The 21,030-nt window shown below is 35.0% G+C and overlaps 1 protein-coding gene across 13 annotated transcripts in view; it reads left to right on the forward strand.

Moving 5' to 3' along the window:
• Positions 1-21,030, forward strand: part of LOC117962678 (arginine-glutamic acid dipeptide repeats protein-like) — a 131,193-nt gene that overhangs the window by 80,388 nt on the left and 29,775 nt on the right. For 10 of the 13 annotated variants that reach the window (XM_058993211.1, XM_058993213.1, XM_058993215.1 and 7 more), the window contains 5 exons: positions 5,645-5,693; positions 7,638-7,762; positions 8,150-8,249; positions 11,278-11,376; positions 19,073-19,153. In XM_058993211.1, the coding sequence (XP_058849194.1) occupies positions 5,645-5,693; positions 7,638-7,762; positions 8,150-8,249; positions 11,278-11,376; positions 19,073-19,153 (454 nt within the window). Of the gene's footprint in view, positions 1-3,167; positions 3,227-5,644; positions 5,694-7,637; positions 7,763-8,149; positions 8,250-11,277; positions 11,377-19,072; positions 19,154-21,030 lie in introns of all 13 variants that reach the window. The other 3 variants (XM_058993223.1, XM_058993224.1, XM_058993220.1) reach the window with 2 other exon arrangements.

A 21,030-nucleotide genomic window follows, 5' to 3' on the forward strand; every position in this document is an offset into this window, starting at 1 on the left:
TTATCCCAAGTACAGAACGGGACATGGTCAAGTTTAATGGCTGTACTTAATTAAATTTTTTCTTTTGAAATTATTAGCTATTTAATGATCACATTCTAGCATAATATTTAAATTTTGTTTAACTATTCTTGCTGTTAACGATATTGTTGTTAATTAAGTCAAGTAAATACAGTTGATGTATTATTAAAACAAGAGTACTGCATCTTTAGCTATTTATAAAGAAGCATTTTGTGTCGATGTAGAGCATTTTATTAGCGAATACAAACTTTAGTTTCTTTATGCACTTTTCTCAAACTCACTTTCATACTTTCTAAATTTTATTACATATTAAGTTGAATTTTACAAACTAGTCCTGACCAAGTCCTACAGAAACAGAGAATACTGGATCAAAGACACAGTATTAGGATGTACTGTATCACCCTTAAAATCCTATTAAAAAAAAAAAAAATCATCACATGAATGTATTGTTTTTGTGGACAGGGTGCTTTGAACTCTTGTTTACTCTAGACTAGTGTTCTGTGAATCCTCAGTTAAGGAGCATCTATACGATACAATGCACAGTATCATGATATTTGATACTATCACGATACTTTGGATCTTATGTTCATTACATGTTAAATGGCTGCCAAATTCCTTTTTTTTTTTGCAAGTGCGATGTGCAGAAGAGGCTAATACACAGTTAATAATGCTACAACATGGTGGAGTGCTTGCTGTTTAAATATTTTCAGTTCCTGTGTATTCAAAGGTCACTGCCACAGACTATACAATTCAAATAAAACTGGTAAGAAAGTGCAACACTTAGTGTAAAATACACCGTTTTCTTCATTTCTTGCATATAAAAAGAGAACTTTGGCGTTTTGGACAGCTTCAAATACTCCAATCACAAGGAATCTCCTAGTTCCTATAGCAGACTTTATAACTAGGCCAGGTGTTTTACATGCAGGGGTTTCTTAAGTGCTCTAAAAAACGTGAGCAAGGAATGAAACAAATGAAGCATTGTTCTGGAAGCTGATTCACACAGGTACAGTACTTCAAGAAATGGCTTGATGAGGTTCTTGCATGGATCAATAAAACAGCCAAATGAGCAAGATGGGCCAAGTGGACCTCCTTGTTTGTAACATTTCTTGCATTCTTAAGTCGCATACAACACAACACCTCCATGATGCTATACTGTTCAAATCTTTTAGAAAGTAAAACACGTAAACAGAGTATAATGCTAAACTAGACTAGCCTGATTGATTCATTTACACTGTAAAACATTTCTTTTAAGTGAACACAGGAATATGTTACATAAGGGAATACACACAAACATTGTATTCCTTAATTTGCAGGGCAGCAGTGTGGAGTAGTGGTTAGCGCTCTGGACTCTTGACCGGAGGGTCAGGGGTTCAATACCAGGTGGGGGACACTGCTGCTGTACCCTTGAGCAAGGTACTTTACCTAGATTGCTCCAAAAACCCAACTGTATAAATGGGTAATTGTATGTAAAAATAATGTGATATCTGTAACAATTGTAAGTCGCCCTGGATAAGGGCGTCTGCTAAGAAATAAATAATAATAATAATAATAATAATAATAATAATAATAATAATTTTAAACACTGTGTTAATTTTATAATTTTCTAGTGTTAGATATTCAGAAAATCACCACTTTCATATAATTTAATAAAATTAGTTCAGCGGATAAAAAAAGTGTTTCTGGCAAATAACTGATTCTGATAGTATTAAAATGCTTCTAACGTATGCAATTCATTATTGAAAAAATAAAAGTTAAACTTTATATTTAATGCTACATTTCAAACACAAACAGGCCACTAATGTAGATGCCTTCCTCTTACGTGCTTTTAGAACATAATTCTGTTAAGCATATTCAAGCAAAATTTTCAGTCAAAACAACGTCCCAGTGCACCTTAAAGAACATAAGACATTTTACTAGCGAGAGGATGCCATTCAGCCCATCATGTTCGTTTGGTTGTTAATCTTGCAAAGAAAGTAAATTTGACAAACGACAACCACTCTGGCTACTGTAGTAAACTGTAAGTGCTTTGTATTGCTTTCATGCTGAACCTGCAGCCATCTGTATTGGCAGACCTTTGCAGTGTGACCTCGGAAGCTTCTAGGTCCTGTGCTTTCCACTGCAGGTGAAACGTCACATTGATCCTGTTATCTGTAGGGAAACTGATATGCTAGCAATGAAGTCTGTATTCATCCTGGTCTTTCCACCGCTAATGCATACAATTCAAAACACAGGAGTTTCACAGCTGTTACATACGCATAAAATACTGATTACCACAAAATCCAAAGACTATAAAAGCATCGCTAACATTTTTGACGTGTGGTAGTTTTAATGACACATGTCTGCAAAGTATATTTTTGCAGCTTATAGAAAATGCACTGTAATGACGAAATAAACAAGCATCAATGAACTCCCTTTTGATCAGCTTCTAGCGCATTTCTGTTTTATTTGTTCTCTTTGTTGTGCCTTTTATATGTAATGCACACTGGGGATTCACTTAAACTAAAAGAACAGAAGAATTGGTGGTGTTTTTCCTCCCTTGTTTTTCAGTTCTTTAAAACACTTTAGACATTTTGCCGTTGTCATCTGGCTAAAATCCAAAATAGTTCCACTAAAATTACTACGGCTGCAGTAATTTTAATTTTCCCAGAACGCGCAGCATAGTTGGTTACTTCTGCCAAGCGGAAGTGAGTAAGCTGAGTTCATATTGTTTTTAAAGCACACAATTACAGAGTTGTGTTTTATAAGCTAAACAAAAAAACAACACGTATCGAAAAATCACAATACTTCGATATTTTTCTTTTACCCTGATATTAGGTGTCATAGGATTTTGGTATCATGAAATACCGTAGGTATCGATATACTGCGGAACACTACTCCAGACACAACAGATTTGGTAAGAAAAGCAACATTTGAATCAGGCACGGTTTATTTCTTCTTTTATGCTCCCTTGAATAATCCCATAGGGAGCTGTATAGTAGCACCTACTCAGTGCTTGAGGGTATGTGATCATTATTTTCACCGCTACCTATATATATATATATATATATATATATATATATATATATAATATATATATATATATATATATATATATTTTTTTTTTTTTCTACTATATTTCTAATAATCAAAGCCTCAACCTTTGCTCCTAGGTTTTCCCTACAGTTCAATGCCAGAACCTAGCTTGGCTGTCTCCTGATGGTGAGACATAGTAAGTGCATGATACAGTTGTCCTTTTAAACCGAAAGTGAACAAACACCTGGGAACACAGTGTTTGATAGCTGTGCAAGTGGGTCCCCTGAAATGTATGTTGGTTATTCGGAAGCATCCATTCAGACACATACTGACCCCTCCGTCTTAGTCTTAGTTTGTGCACTGAATTAGTGACGCAATCAAACCACTTTACTTCCAGGGACCAGCTTACTAGCCTAGACACAACCCAATTCCTCAGCAACCTGGAGGAAAAAACTAATGATCTAATCTGAGACCTAATCTCTTCTTTATGAAATACAATTGTTTTAGTTATATATATATATATATATATATATATATATATATATATATATATATATATATATATATATATATTATATTATATTATATTATATAATTAACTAAAAAGTATATATGGCTGTAAAGGTTCAGATATTTAAGAAACCAGATCAAGAAGGCAATGTTCAAATGGGAAGTCTAATCAGTCTTTATTTGTGTCAAATATAGTCTTCAGTTGCAGGGTAGACCATAGTCAGGTAAAAAGTTGCATAACAAAATATTGTTGGTTAAGGCTACCTATTTCTTATTAATTTAAAAGCACACACCTCTGACCTCAACGTTGTGTACTGTATATGATAATGTAAAATATAACCATCAGGAGTGCACAGATTGGAGGATTGTAAAGTGACAAGAGGACATTGTCTCTCAGATTTCTTCTATCAGAGTTTCAAAAGACAGCCATGATGGAGAGAGATTTGGATGCAAATCATTGTGACAGTTTCTGGGCAGCTTCCTACTTTCAGTATGAAACCTACACTGTACCCATGGCAACGGAGTACTTTTCAAAAGGAACATCTTGTCATTTTCTTTAATCCAGTGCAGCTGCAGATCTGAACATATTATTAAATTGTTGTTGCCATGGGGACTTGAATTTGTTACAGCAACCACTTTAGAGCCCGTTTTCTGTTGTGGCTGTTGACTTTTGAGTACAGCATTAGCTAGAATGAAAGCTAAAGCAAGAGTGTTGATAATTTAATCTAGATTTGTTCCTGATTTATTCCTGCAGAATTACCTGTATATTACAGTTTTTATACAAATCTGCTATTACTCAAATGACTGTATTACAATTATAATGTATATTTGACACTAGTCCACTCAGTATAGAATGGAACTTGAATGAATACATGCTTTACAAACACTCGGATGAAGTGCAGCCACCTTTAGAGGGGAATAAAGCATCTATTGGCACTTGCACAGTAAAAAAACATTTTTTTATTTTATTTTTCTACTAGTAGTAGTTGTCATAGTTGTCCTTTTGGTGTAGGTCAAATTAATTCAGGCTCCCAGAATAAAGGTACTAGCCACAGCACCAGTAACCCAATCTAGTTAATATTGTGAGTGTTCTGAAAATTGAAGTGTGGTGTAGCAGCAGCAGTGTTCTACAGAAGCAGACCAGCTGAACTTGCTTTCATCCTTTTGTGTGTCTAGGCTGTAGATCACATCTTTGCTCGCCTGTGGTGTATTGCCATTGAATGTACTATAAGTGATCAGTGGCAAAATGTTCTAATGAGGTCACAAAGGCCCTTCCGCTTTGGAAACTAATGAATTTGAGCCCAACAGGCCCGCATCGAAGCTAAATAGAACCTGTGTTACCATATCTGTATTGTTCCTATAGTATTTCTTGTATAGGGCTTTAATAATATAGAAAATTATTGCAGTTTTTTTTTTTTTTTTTAATTATTTTTATTTATTTGTTTCTGGATCTGGCTTTTTATTTGCTAATAATAATGTTACAAATTAGCTTTCCTCTACCTTGCCTAGAGTGCATAAAATGTGAGCATGCAGCATTGTCTCGTGTGTTTGGTTTGTTAACACTAGGCTGTATTGGTACCAGCTGCCTAAACTGCGTAACACATTTGCTGATGATTGATTGTTTCAGCAGATACAAACCTCTCCTGCTAGAAATTCCCATATAAAATTTCATGTAGGAAATTATTACAATGAATCGCGTGTAACATTATACATGGCTGTGTCTAAATTCCCAGCAATCTTCTGTATAGAAGAAGATATTATTCAGAAATGAATGAGTGTTGAAACCTCTTAAGAGTACAAGATCCTTCTTGAGAGAAAAAAAAGAAAACCTTTTCATGTTGGAGTATATAAAAAGAAGAGCCGTGTATTTCTTTTGTTAAGTTATGTGTTTCTAAAATCCGAGTGACAGAAAAACATCATTAAGTTGACATTCTCTTGTCTTCCAGGTGTCACCCTTGTCTGCCATTACATGCAGCTGCAACATTTTTGAGTAGCATGTTCAGTACACATTTTTTTTTTTTTTTTTTTAAAACAACACATTTTTGTGTTGGAAAACAATCTTCTTCCTTATTTTTCATACTGATTTTTAATTTTTGCTTTTCAGGCGGCTAAACAGTACGCAGGGAGAGATCCGAGTGGGGCCCAGCCATCAGGTGAGCTATGTGATCTGTAAAGCAGTCCTTAGCAGTGCTAAGTTTCAACTTGACGTCAAATCCTTTCATAAACTTGGCCAAGTAGCTGACAAAGTTTTTTGGTTACGACATTTGATAATTTCCAGAGGGCAATCTTCAGACTTACAGTAGGTAACCTCTAAGTTTTTCACGTGGCGTTTTCTAAGAGTTGTATGGTCAAGCATGTACAACAGGTTTATTATAATAATTATTATTATTGTGGTCTCTTTTCTTATTTTACTTAAGGAAGGTAAATTCAGATAAGGAAAAAATAACTATACCAAGCATCAAAAGAAACTTATCAATATTATAACGTATATTTTCAAAAAAAAATAAGGTATATAAATGATGGACATTGACTGTTTTTTAGTTTCTTTTTAATCACGCGATCATTCATCCTTGACCATGACACGCTTGAGTGACTATGACAAGCATATGCACTTAATCACCTAATTAGTGAGACAGTTGATTGGTCACTGGATATGGAGTTATGTCAGCTGTTGATTTGCAAGCTTGAATAAAAGCAATAAAGAAAATCACAGAAAAAAACCAATATGCCATGTCTGTCAAGAGAGCAGCGCCTTCGTGCAGTCGGCATGTTGGAGGCTGGACTAGGGCAGCGTACTGTGGCTCGCTGTCTTGGGTGTTCACAGCCAGCAATTTCAAACCTGGCAAGACGGTATAACCAGACACACTCTGTCAATGACAGGCCACGAACTGGGAGACCAAGAGTCAACACCTGCCCAAGATCGACAGATCATTTTGCAGTATCTTCGTAACATGTCAGTTGTTAATCAGCACAATAAAAAGTCACTGCACCGGCTCTAAAACAGTGTTTGTCATTTTTCGATCACATCTTGTGAATTTTATCCAAATATAAGTGATAAGTTTCTTTTGATGCTGAAATATAAGTGATGCGTGTCTTCTGATGCTCATATATAAGTGATAAGTTTCTTTTGATGCTCAGTATAGATGAGGAAAACTTTTACAAAATAATTTCCCAACTGCTAGGACTACAGAAGTACAGGGCTCATCACAGAAGAATAGACCAAAAAGATCACAAGGCATAGCTGGTGTTTTTCTGGAGGAGACCAGTAGTTTCAAGATGCATTGTTCCCATTAATAACGCAAGCTTTTTGATTGGAGGATAGCTTGCCTCGTAGTAAAGGCATGGTACTTGAGCATCTGGGGTGTTAATGAAAGACATGTATAATTACTAGTTATATTAAAATATATTTCTCTCTTAAACATATTTTAAAATGCAACCATGTGGAATTATTATAAGGCTTGAAACCTATTGCACCAAATACTTTCAGATATCACAAAGTTTACTAAATCTGTTAATTAGGGCTCTGGGTATTTAACAGTATCCATTTTAATGACAAAGTTAATCTTCTGGTGTTATCTTTGCTTAAATTGTCAGCTCTTAAAAAAACAGCTTTAAATTTTCAAAGCAGCCAAAAGGTTTGCAGTTTCTTTTAACATACTTTTGAAATCCATGTGCAAATGTATCCAAAGGAACTTGCTTACAACACTGATACATGACCTGTAACAACAACAAATGACCTGAAGAAGACAGTTTGACTCTAGTCATTGGGTATGTGGTCTGTAAAAGCACTGGGCTTATTTAGAAATTGCTTTTGAATAAGCAGATGAGCACATTAGTGCTTAATTGGTATGCATATGAAAACTGTTTATTTAGTGTGTTTTCATGCTGACTATTTTCAACTCTACATCATTTTGTGTGTCCTACATTTGAATTACAAATTCATCCTAGCTGGGCTAATTATCTAGTAAAAAGGTAAAGGGCAGACACTGTTCTCTGCAGCTTGTTAAGCACATCATTATTGGTAAGTTCTTATCTCTGATTTGTATATTGATTTTTTGTGCATGTGGAACTCAGTTGTTTTCTCTCCTTTGACAAAGGCCAAACTTCCAGAATTGCAGCCCTTTCCCTCCCCTGATGGTCAGGCAGTGACAGAAAATGAAGAGCTGGTCTGGATGCCTGGGGTGAATGACTGTGACCTGCTCATGTACCTTAGGGCAGCCAGGTAAGCCAGATACAATAGCGTGCCTCCTAGTTACCCTGCCTTTCCTTGCAATGCTACCAATTTTAAACAGCTTTTTCTGCTACTCCTGACATGTATGGCATCTTTTGTTAAAGATTTAAAATTTTCCATGTAAGTGGAAAGACGACTTTGTTGGTTGTACTTCCCAAGGATTGATTGCTTTATCTACTAGTTTGTAGTTGTTAACCAAAATGAAAACTAGAAAAAAATAAGATTTTCCTTCATCTTCTGCTACAGTGAACACACACACACACACATATGTATATATTTAAATGTCAAAGCTGCATTTCATCTGCAAATAGTAACATCTTGTATGTATTTGCAGAAATAGCTGTATTAAAGCTATTTTTTTCCATGAACCTTGTTTAGGAGCATGGCAGCCTTTGCTGGGATGTGTGATGGAGGATCTACAGAAGATGGATGCCTGGCTGCCTCTCGTGATGACACTACACTTAATGCACTAAACACTGTAAGTCAAATTTAGCACGGTTTTAAACCTTATGTATGGATCTGTTTTTTTACAAATGATGAAAAGTACAATACTTAACGCTAAACAAAGTGCCTATTTTTTGTGTTACAAATGGAGTGGATGCATGTCCTTCATTATGTAAGGCAGAAATCATATTAATTTGTCTGATGTCTCTATAATGTGTTTAAGAACCTGCGTCTCTCGTTTCATTAGTGATTCATTGAAAAATGTATTTCTCTGTTTCTCTGAAGTTAATGATTTACACACCAGGAAGGACCAGTAGAAAGGTTGAAACGTTATTTGTTTTCTTGTTATAGAAATCCAGTGAAAACTTATCAGTAGCAGCACAAGGCTTCATATAAATCAAAAGAGACAGGCATCTCAAACAATGTTTTATTTATGCATTAAAACCTTCCTGTAGCCTGCAGAATGATTTACTGTTAATTGTACTAGATGACTTTGAAGGATGAAAAATAAGATGTCTGCGATGGTTTCTTGTGTACAATAACAAGCACCTACAAATGAGTATCTGCTTAATAACATTCATAAATTGAATCTGGTGTCCCATGTTATATTAGCTATTATGGCTTGTAAATGTAATTTATTTTGAATGACTCCTTGTCTGTGAAAAATATGGGATTTGAATAAGACACAAATTGTCACATCCAAATGTGCTTCCTCTATTTTTGAATACAAAATTAAAACATTACAAAACATGATTTTATTTTAGTTATATCTGTCTTGGAAATTAACTCCATGTTTGAACCATAACATTATAAATTAACAAATTCATTTAGATTAAATTGCATTCTTCAAATACATAGAAAAAAATATAGAAATAAAATATCCTATACCGTTTAAAACATCTCTTCTGGACTAAAATTTCTTTCACATTTTATGTATAATTGGATGTTTTGTACAGTACTTTTATAAGGGAGATACTGATTGAAAAATAGATCTAGATTTAACGTAGAGTAACTTTTTAGTGATTTGCTGATAGACAGGCTTGCAGGGTGGAGGAGAATTTCACAAAGATTTGGAATATAAATGATTTGGTTTAATATAATGACATGCAGAGATGGTTCAAATATTCGTTCTGGGCAACTGTAACTTTTTAATGATTTCCAGTCATGTGAACCTGAGATGTATAAACACTGGGCAGTATTCTGAACCGTCTCAAATATCTGTCTCTTGCATTCACCTCCAAAGGAAACATGAGATATGATATGACATCAGGAAAGTGGGAAAAAAAAAGAGTAGGCTAATTCCATAAAATCACTAAGCCCTCTGTAATGCAATCGGCAGGCAGTTCTGTAAAATAAAAGTTTGATGTATCCTTTTAACAGGAATTCTTAGCATTTGTGAATTTATTATGTTAAAACTGTCACTGAAACTGACAAATGTGCTTCTGTAATAGAGGGTTAGGAACTTTTTAAATTGTCATGTTGTCATGCAAACAAATTGGTACACGCTTTTAGCTTTTGCCTGTCATTTTGAATTCTGTGCAAACGGTAAGTAAGCTTTGTTTCTGATACACTTTAAACATACAATGTACTTGGTGATGATGACTGTTAATTAATAATTAAATGTATTTAGTCAGGCCATTCCTCAGTAATTTCTTTTTTGTATCAGCTTTTAAATGGAACCACTCACTACACTTCTTATCTGCACTGCAGTCTTCTGTGTTTTGTAGCAATGAATTTAGGTAATTAATCTAGAGGCATACATGTACATTAATCAGTCATAAAAGTTACTTCTGTATTCTGCTTCTGTGTCTTCATAAACCAGAGAATAATACATACTTGTAGACTCTGAAGAGTTATGTTAAAACCTGCAAATTACTGTTCGCACTGAGTTTGTAATTCACTGTTAATCAATCCGTAAGTGCCATATAGTCCTCCTTCTTGTAATTGATCATCTGGGAATTACAAGGAAATTACTTTAGAAGAACACTGTGTTTATAGTGAACAAAATTGCTCGTGGATATGTTACTTAGAATGAGGTTTACTTCTGCAGACCTGAAAGATCTAACTGCATCATATGTCATAAAATCTATGATTTACTTCACTTTTACATTCCTTCACATTAGGTTTCTTTTTGAGCAATAACAGTCACTTCAACAGCAAAGTATTTTTGTAAGATTGATCTAATATGCCAAAGTTGTTTCTTTTGTAATTTATACTTACTGATAAAATGCACAGCACCGTACAGCATTACCAATCATTTATTCTGATAGTGTTAAAATGAAATAGAAGATCTGTTCAGCTAGTGGCCTAATTGTAATTACTTTCTCATGATGCCTCTGTGGTTTAGCTCTCGTGGCTGAAATGGAGGGACATTTGAGTCGGGGGAAGGTCACAGCGAGAGAGGGGCATTTAAATGAAGTTATAAATTACAATTGAAGAACAATATTTTGATGTGCGAGATGGGAGATGTCAGAAAGGCAAGATGTAATTCATAGGTTCATTATACCGCGGAGGTGGCTGACAGCTGAGCCATGCCAAAAGGAAAATGTATTTGCAGCATTGCACTGACAGAAAATGACTCCAGTAGGAATGAGAAGCCTTGCAGGAGAATTGTGTGGATATGCTAATGAGGTATTCCAATGGATACAGACTGCCTGCTGCATCATAATAAGGGTTTTTGGGGATTCAGTAAATACATTGAAAGAAAATTATATTTGCTCAAGTTGCACATGCATCTATTTATTTACTGTATTTTTTTTTACATTTATGTGAAAAACATGTTTTGTTGAAAAACACTTTCTGAACAAATAAATTAGTTTCGTATCTCAATACAAAAACAGAGATCTCTGAAGTTGTAACAGATGAAATGTTAACAACCACAGTTACATTTTGTAAAATTCAAATACCTGTTCAGATGTTTTCTTGTGGGGTTTTTTTTCTAACCATACCAGACTTGGGCAATGTTTGTTCACTGAAACGTGTGACGGTGGTTATGGATTTATTCACTTTATTTTTAATGTGATGATTAAGATCCCCTTTTTTTTGTTTTGTTTTGTTTTTAGCTACACGAGAGTAATTATGATGCAGGAAAGGCTCTGCAACGACTGGTTAAAAAACCTGTGCCCAAGCTTATTGAAAAATGCTGGACTGAAGAAGAAGTGGTAAGAAGTGGTTTCCTATTTTAATAACCTCTAAAACCAGTCCAGTAAGTGGTTAATCTTATCAAATTGCAGCTACTTTTAAGTTCAAGGCAGCTGCTTCCTGTTTACATGCTTCAGCCACACCTGGTACTAAAATCTCCACTGGCTGAGAAGATTGCTGGTGGTGATTTTATTTGTGCCAGTTTCAGTTTAAAAAATAAAATAAAAAATCAGAAAGTTAATGGTAAGTAGCATGTCTATTTTTCTCGCATTTAAAAAAAAAAGAACTTCCAAGCATATTTCAATGGGGAGGAGTCTTGCATACCTAGAACTAAAACCACGATTGGGCAATGTAAACAAACAGAACTGTCAACAAGGTTTTTAAAAAGGATCGTGCACAGAAGGCTAATCAATGGAAGAATGTAGTTAAGACTCAATAATATATTGGTGTAAATCTAAGATGATTGTTAAAGCACTGCAGCTTTTTATTTGTCCCATCTGCAAACTAGCCAAAACTTTAAAGGTGTCCAAATAATAACTTTGCCAAATTGGTTACTAAATTGTATGAAGCCCGAACCCACATTAACTAAAAAAAAATGGTACTGTACTAGGCTGTAGGAATAATTGCACTCTTTAAAGGATTATAAACTGCAGTCTGAGAACTACCTACATTTTTCACTGCTAAGTTTTTGATGACGTTGCAAAACCGTTAACACTTAAGTTTAAGCAGCAGTTTATCTTTTTATTATTTGATTAGGTTGCATATGTTTGACATATGGGCTATTTAATAACTGCAGCTAGCCCTCTTTTTGCAGAGCAACCAAAATAATAATAATAGTATTAATAATAAGGAGTTTATTAGCTTTTTAATTAAACATGATGGGCACATTTAAATAAAGTTGAGGCCCCAGGCAAAGCTTCAGCTAATCGAAACAGATTAAGTCACCCGTCCACACTCATATAGTTATTAATTCTGTTTGTTTATGCATGCTAGCTGAAGGCAAAGTTCACTGCTGAGCAGTATGGCTTATTGCGCTGGGATGTTGTTGCAGCACACTGCCAAGCTCTTTAATTAGCATTCAGATGGTTGAGTACTAGAGATGCTAATTGAATCCCCTTTAAAATACTGGATTTTACATCTTATCCCTAAAATAACAGCAAAACAGGAAATATATTTTTAAATTTAGTTTATTATAATTTTTTTTTTAAATAGTGTTAAGGTGGCATCTTTTGAAATTACATTTAATGTGGAGGTTTCATATTGTTTGTATTAATGTGTATTTTTGTTTGTTTTGTTTCATTTGTATTTTACAATTGGAATATAATATCTGTTAATGGATGCTTGAGATTAAAACAAATAGTTTAACTACGTAATTAATTTAGACTTTGATGTCAGTGGTGTAGGAGGGTGAAATATTGGATTGGAAAGCAGGGTCATTCTCTGTTCACATTCTCACAGCAACACTGTACTGGTTCTGTGAACTTTACAATCCGCTGTGTGGTACAGCTTTAAAAAGAAAAAACATTTGTGACTGTCTCAGGATTTGCTGGTGACCACAGAACCTCCGGGTATGTCTGCGAAAGCTACAAAGATTGAAATGGATTGCTGGCTGAAGTCTTGGGTGGTAGCGGTGTATAACATGGTCATACAAAAATATATATTTGACAAGTTTTACATTATTATTGTATCCCCCCCCCCCCCCCCCCCCCATTCCTTTTAAGCAGCAAAACTACCTTTTAAATTATATTTATTATTTTGAATTTATGTTCCGTTTTTAAATCTTTCTAATGGTGACAAGCTAATAATTCATAAGGAATAACAAATATAGAGGGACTGTGGCTGTTGGGTCAGTGCTTTTCTGTTGCTTTCAAGGGCATCGTGAAAAGGAGATATCTTTCTGCAGCTCTTTATCATCGTTCCTACATTTAAGACAAAGATGAACAGAGAGGCTTCAGAGATTACATTCCACCTCATGGTGGCCAGACGCTTAGCAGAACATGCATTCCTCAGCTGTGTCGTAGCAACAATGATGAAGTACTTGGTTTACTCAAGTTCCTTTTAATGAGAATACATTCCGTTGAGAAAAGTAGCAGTGTTTCCATTTGTATGCAAAACAAAAGTAACAGTCTTCCTGTTGAGTTGTATTAAACTATTTTAAAAAAATAAGTGTTCAAAAACATACTATTGATCAGTTTTAAAATTTACAGTAGTCTTCGTGTATCAGAACACCTACTAAGAGAACACTTCACCTAAGAGAACACCCTTGTGGTGAAACAGATTTTTCCCATTGTAAATACTCTGCCTAAAGGAACAAGAACTTTGCTTAAAAGAACACCTTTTTGGCACCGCTAGCGATTCGTTCACAAATGATATAGTGCTATTTTCTAACCTGTTCTCTAACCCGATAACATTATACATACATACGCACGCATGCACAAATGTTTATTTCAAAGTATTCCAAAGAGAAAAATGCTGGGGCATCCATTCTTGAAGTGGTATAGTGTATATTATCTTTCTCCCTGTCAGCAGGTGATGAATTGCAGCACCAAGCACTCAATAAATGGTTTGTTAGAATGGGATTGGCTAAGTGGCAGGGAATAGGCCACCCAGTGGTTGTAGGTGGGCGTGCAGTGCTTCGGTGAACATGCTCCCCAGTTACAAAGTTACAATTAAATATACTAAATTAGTCAAATGTGTCTGTTTTGTAACTTTCTACATTGTTTAGAATTGAATTTCATGCATGTTACACCAAGTGTTAAGTGGCAACCAAAAGTAGACCACTGTCTACATTTGGGATTATAAGCACACTGTTTTTCAGTGCTCTAAGCCTGCTTACTCTATGTTAAATTATTTTGTTTGTAAATATAGAATGTACTTTAAAATGTGTAATGCAAATATACCATTTCGATGGTCAGATCAGCATTCATTTGTTTAATCTTTAAACTGCAATGCATTTTAATGAGTTGGATTATACGGCTTTGTCTCCATTGTAAATAGGGAGATATTTACATTCAATTAGACCTGAAAAATGAACAAATTGTTCTGTTTATAGAGTTTAACTGAGCAAATAAAAAAGCAATGATTTAAGTGCTGTTTGCCTTTCTTTAGAATGCCTTAATCACAGTTTAGACTGTCAAGAATGTTCAATTCTCTAAGGGAGCTGTTAACTTATTTTTTTCCTTCTACTTCAAGATCCTAGACACTTCAGGAAGGCAACACGTACTAATAGACTGATCTAAGGAATCGGCGTGTATAGCTTTGGTTCGAATGCCTCCTCTGCCACTTGTTGCTCCCAGTCCTGTATAACAAGCAGGAGCGCAGAACCTTACTGAAAATGAGCTGTATTTCCGTAGAGTTCATAACTTCTCCATTAAATAGACTGACTTGCCTACAGGGGTGTGGTTTAAAGACAGGCTTTGACCTGCTTCAGTGCTGTGTTTGATGTTGGATTTGGGATACACTGAGCTCCAGAAATAATAATTATTTCCATCAGTTTTAAATTAAACCTAAAGCATATTTCTTAGAAACATGAAACAGTGGTGTAGTGTTTTCACCCATGCTATGGGTGGGGTAACCAAACCGTGAACTTGTTTTATTTGTGCGCCGGTCCCTGACATATATAAATATATGCTAGTCCTAGATCATGTTTCTGTTGTACTGTTTACTTTATCTCGTTTACAGTATCAAATTTCTGTTGCCATACACGACATGATCTCAGCCAGCCATACAGCTTTTAACAATTAACTATTGAGCAGGAAGTGTGTATGTATTACAATGCCCTTTTGATTTTGATTTCCCTCTTCTTTACAATTATGTAGTGTTAAGCACAGAGAAGCAGGGAAAAGTGCCAGGTCTCTGGAACAAATTCTGACAGAAAGAAGTCTGTTGTTTCAGCCGCCTGGCTATTTGTCAGCAGTTCTGAGACTTCCCTCTTGCACGGTCGCCTAGCAACAGAGGGCTGGAGCAATCAAACCATGGCCAGTGCAATTTAGAGAGCAGATTGGTGGATGATTTATTGGAAGGTCTGTGAGCATGGTGAGCCCAGGCAGCTGAAATGGAGCCTTAAAACAGGAGTCGACATGGAAAAAAAAAAAAGAGCAGCAGTTAGTGAGGCAGGCAGTGTAAATATTACTGAGTAAATAATTGGGGTGCAGCAGTTAGGAGCAAAATAAATGCTGTGGGTGCAGGTGTAATTGATTTCATAATGCCCTCGACTTATGGAGATGGTGGTAATCATGTTGAAAAAGGATGTTCTACAAGCTTGTAAATGTTGTTTCAATCATGACTTTTTATACATGATTATAAATTGCTTTTTCATTCTGAAATTCAGCTGCATTTTTGGTTCAAATTGTTCACTGTCCAATGCGGTCCTCTAATACTGTCCATGTTAGTCTCACAAACCCATATTTAAAATGTAAATTATTTTTAATGGTAGTGCAGAAAGAAAAGGTTTATTTTTATTGATACATATGTAATATTAAATATTTAACATGAATATAAATGTAATGCTAGAAATCTAAACCAGATATTTAAATGAAGTGTAAATGCTGTGAATTGTGTTAAGCTTTCCTGTGTGCATAACACACACACTTACTTAAATCATTACTCTTGCTCTGTTTAATCTACACAGCTGTTTGCTCTCACTGTTACGCTAGTTTAAGTAGAATTGATTAAAATAATTGCTAGGTTTATATTTTCTCGTGACATTCTTCTGTGCTAGACTAAGGAAATACTGAATAAATTGCATTTATATGTAATGACAGTCTTCCTCTTAACTCTTTTTGTAATGTCTTGATGGCTGTGGACACTGCACCAAAAACCGACACCAACACGTGTTGGGTACAGCTGGCACAGCAGGGTTAGTGCCAGTGGGTACTGTGCGCCTCATTACAAACAAGGTCCCTTATTCTTCTAACATGGAGTAAAGTGCGGCAGAGGTTGAGAGTTAATGCTGTGGGCTTCTTTTCACCCCTGCACAGTGTGGTTTAGTTTCTATATTGATGTCATTAACAGCTTTCTACCTGTCAACAGGCAGTTTGTCAGAACAAGCTTAGCAGTGCAGTTGAGATGATTGAATTGTGAGCCCTATTGGGTCATGTGTTTAGACTGGAGGGCACATGTGTGGGGAAACGGGCACAATTGACAGGAGACTAAGATGCTTGGAAGCATAGAAAGAAGTGATTAGATCAAGATTAGGGATATTATTGGCAGCAGTGTGGCGTAGTGGTTAGGGTTCTGGACTCTTGACCGGAGGGTCGTGAGTTCAGTCCCAGGTGGGGGACACTGCTGCTGTACCATTGAGCAAGGTACTTTACCTAGATTGCTCCAGTAAAAACTAAACTGTATAAATGGGTAATTATATGTAAAAAAAAAAAATAATAATTAAAAAAAAAAAAAAATGTAATTGTATGTAAAAATAATGTGATATCTTGTAAGTCGCCCTGGGAAAGGGCGACTTACTTAAATAAAAAATAATAATAATGTTAATTTATTTAAACTTTAACATATTAGTAATCTTCTGTAACCAGAAACATTCTTAGTGACGTTATAACATAAATATACTACAACATTGTGTACAATTACGCCGTGAACATCATCCTGCTGTATAAAATGCATATTTAATATGCAAAATTGTAAACGTTTGACACTTGGAAAAATGTTTAAGCTGTAAACTATCGACAACCCTAATCAAGATGTGCTTGTGATGCACAGATTTCCATATCTGGTATTTGTGGAAGGTGGTGAACAACAATCTTATTAACAATGTTAATAAAAAAATAATAATAAACCTTGTAAAAAAACACCCCCTGCTGGAAATCACTGAGATCTGCTCTTTACATTTTAATGCACAGATTGCTTGTATAAATGTGTTGTGAGAAATGAAATCCAACATCAAAGAAAATTGCCTTTTTTTAAATAAATGAATTAAGTGCATATTTACACAAATTAAATTCTAGCTTAATTTTAAATGCTAGAACATTTTAATTTCTTTGGGCAGATATAATTTGTTTTATTATGTTTATTACTTTCTCTTGGATGGTCAAGAAACCAGCTTAAGAAGACAGCAATGTATTGCTTTTTCGCTGAGGACATTGTATGGTTATCATGCCTCATCAGATAGCGTTTACTGAATCAATAAATGTGAATCACATTCAGTCAGTTACAGATACCATCCCCTCCCCCTTGAAGTACCTGAATTGAAATACAAAAAAAAACAGTGAAATATAAAATATATTTTAAAATGCAATACAAATAAATACAATCGGTTAAAATCATAACCATTGCTTTAATTATGAAACAGTCGTTTGAAAGGATCACATATTTTTAGTCTAGCAGTATCAAAGGAGCAAATGTACATACATATTTACACAAACATGAACCAAAAAACCTGTTAGTTTAGCTATAGAATTCAGTGGAGAAGATACATGGATATTGCCCAGGAATAGAGTAATATATTGATGTCCCTTTCTGTTGTTGCAAGTGAAAGGTAAAGCCATAGATACTGATCCATGCCTGGTTTTGCTTCATGCCCAGACCCACTGACTGTAGCTAAAACCCTCTAACCTGAATATTCCTGTCTCTCCTGCCTGCATGTAGGAAGATAGCGCTCACTCTCTAGCGCAGTATATTTAATGAAACATCTATTTAATCAGGTTAGATGAAAAGGGACTTGAGAGTATTAAAGGACACATCTTTGAATTGTCTTTTAAAACACCATGATCTGTGATGAAAACCAGTGATCCATGCCATGTTTTATATCTTACCAGAGACCAGAGGCTCTCTTGCAGAAAGATCACATGTAAAGCCTTCCCCTTTGTAATGTAAGAGCAGAGAGTGACAAGCTATTTCTTGCTTGTAAAAGCTGCCCACCCTCAGAGACTTTGTGGATGGTACCTTTTAATTTTATTTACCTGTGGCTGGACAGACCAAGGTCTTTCTTCATTTTTCTTGTCTGTGTTGGATTTACTGGTTAAAGCTTGACTGGGATTATCGAAGACTGAGCAAGCCCCTGAAACAAGAAAGTAAAAGCTGTTGGTTGTCTGAATGTTATGTGCCTTCATTTTTATTGCTTTGAGTGTCGGTGGCTCTTAAAGGAACATAACTCTTATATTTCCATTTTAATTTTAAATTATTTGAAAGTGTTTCTTGCATTAGGGTCTTTATGTGGATTGTTTTTATTGTAGTATTTAGTTTTTTTTCTACATTCGGTCTGAAATGATAGTTCATGTTTGTTTTGGATTTTGCTTTAGTGTTAGTTTCCCATTCTGCTTTCTTTTCAGATGTGGATTTTAAAAATATTTTTATCATGCTATCTCTGCTTCATTTTCTAGCTTAGATGTAAATGCTGTTTGTTTAGAGTTGGCATGTATTTGATCACAATAAAGAAAAGTGTTATTTGTGCAGTATTTAAAAGTTATTTTGGCTTTTAAAAGTTAATTCATATTTTTGCATGTATTGGAAATCTTTTTGGGTTTTGGGATTTGTAAGTCATTAAAAAATGACTCTAAAATGTAACTTCAGTGTTATTTATTATCAATTTAAAAATCGGTTTCCTGCTTTTGTAATTCTGATACAGAACTGGATTTAAAGCCAGAGATTGCATGATTAAGATCAAAACATGACAGAGACCTCAAACACATTAGAGAAACAATTTAGTGGCTTTTTAAAACTTTTTGTTTTGTGTTGATCTGTGATTTTCTGTTATTTTAAAAACAGAAACGGTTCATAAAAGGGCTGAGACAATACGGCAAGAACTTCTTCAGGATCCGAAAGGAGCTTCTACCCAGCAAGGAGACTGTAAGTCGAGATTTGCGTTTTTATAATTTTTTTTATATATATATATATATATATATATATATATATATAATGCATGTTTTTTTTGTTTTTTGTTTTTTTTTGTTCTGGTTGGTTTCTTTTACTTTTTTACCTCTTGTTACTCTATCTTTAATATCTGCTTGGGGTAAAATACAGGACAGATTTCTTCAGTACTGCAACAATGCATGCGATTTGATTTCTCTTCAAAAAGCAACGGCTTTTAGACTTAAAACGTATTTCATTTTTTTCATTAGTTATGGCTCCCTGTTTGTGCTAGAAACTTCTTGCTAGTGCCAATTAACTGGTGGGGAGAGAATCTCTTTACATATCCAGTGGGGGATTTTTTAGAATCTACTTTAACAAGCAGTAATGTAATACTAATTATTCTAATTATCAGTCTAATCTTTGTATTTTTATAGACAAAGGGACTTCAATATGAAAGCATTTACAGTTGCTATATATCATTTACTGCTCAGCTGGTTTATTTGAAACGTATAGGAAAAAAATCTGCAGACAATTTGAAATTATTAAATGTCAATGAGAATGCAAGTGCTGTAGGCTTCCAATCTCTGCAGACTTGCGGTGTTGCAGCCAAGACTAATTTACAAGTAACCTTTGACCAGGAACAGATTGTTTAGGTTTCTGTTTCCTTTGCTTGGTCTCAGAACCCCCCAATGTTTACTGAATCTTCTCTGTGACCGACTCTCCTGAGTTCTGCCTATCAGACACACTGTCTGTACTCTTTAACAGAGTAGGCCAACTAATCGTTCACAGTTTGTGGTGGTTGTAAAGAGGGAAGAGGTCAAAGGTTGACACCGGTTGTTTATAGAGAGAATAAAAAGAGGAAGCAAACAAGAAGTTTGATTTAAAGTCACTGATTCTCCAAGCAGTGTACCTGCTGGTGGTTAATAATTTGTACAACAGCATTAGCTTTTACTGAAGTCAACGTCACATATCATGACACCTTGCAAATGTCAGGTATTGCCTCAGCCAGTTATTATTCCACATGCAGATGTACTCTTAAGCCTGACTTTAAAGGTGGTATCAATTAAAATACTAGTCTTGGTTGTCCAGTCTAAAATATATTACACAATGTTTTATTATTTTTTTTACTAGCATTAATATCCTGCACAGTGGTCATTGATTTGACTCAGGACACCGAACTGTGCTCCACAGTCAGTTCTGACCACTACATCAGACTAATGCTTCAATTTTATCCAGATTGATGTTTATATGGGGTGTCTTCGCTGGACTACTTCAAGCTGTTTTTATTATTTTTTTTTTTGTGATGTAAAAATTACATCATCCTTTTTTTAATGTTTATTTATATCAATGACGGTCTGAAACCATGTTGTTTAACCTTCTGAAAATACACGACAGCAACCAGCAGTCTTTTTTTTTTTTTTTAAAGGTTGAAATACCCTCTGTCTTAAAGTGGAGGAATTCTCATCTCCGGTTTAGCCTGCAATCAATAGTAAAATCTTGTAATCAACACCCATCTGCTAAAATGGACTCCCTTGAGTTTTACCCTTTAATTAAATGACAGTAAAGCTTGTTTCTATCCTACCCCCTTCTTCACTTCGGAAAATCTTTTTCTGAGTTGAACAACCATGTCTATTAAAATATCAAAATGTAATGATTTAATCTTTTTCTGTTTCTGGGGTGCAGTGCATGGTAATTTTATTTTCATCATCACCATACTCCATAGATATATATGCTGCCTCAATAGGAATACACATGACTAAAATAGTTAGGAGCGGATTACATGAAAATGAAGTACTGTTTAATGTATTCCCTACAACCCCTGGATAATATCTCTATACTAAAGTGTTTTCGAATTTGTCGATAGGTTGGGATAG

This window comes from Acipenser ruthenus, chromosome 20 (assembly GCF_902713425.1).
Source record: "Acipenser ruthenus chromosome 20, fAciRut3.2 maternal haplotype, whole genome shotgun sequence".
Classification (NCBI taxonomy): domain Eukaryota; kingdom Metazoa; phylum Chordata; class Actinopteri; order Acipenseriformes; family Acipenseridae; genus Acipenser; species Acipenser ruthenus.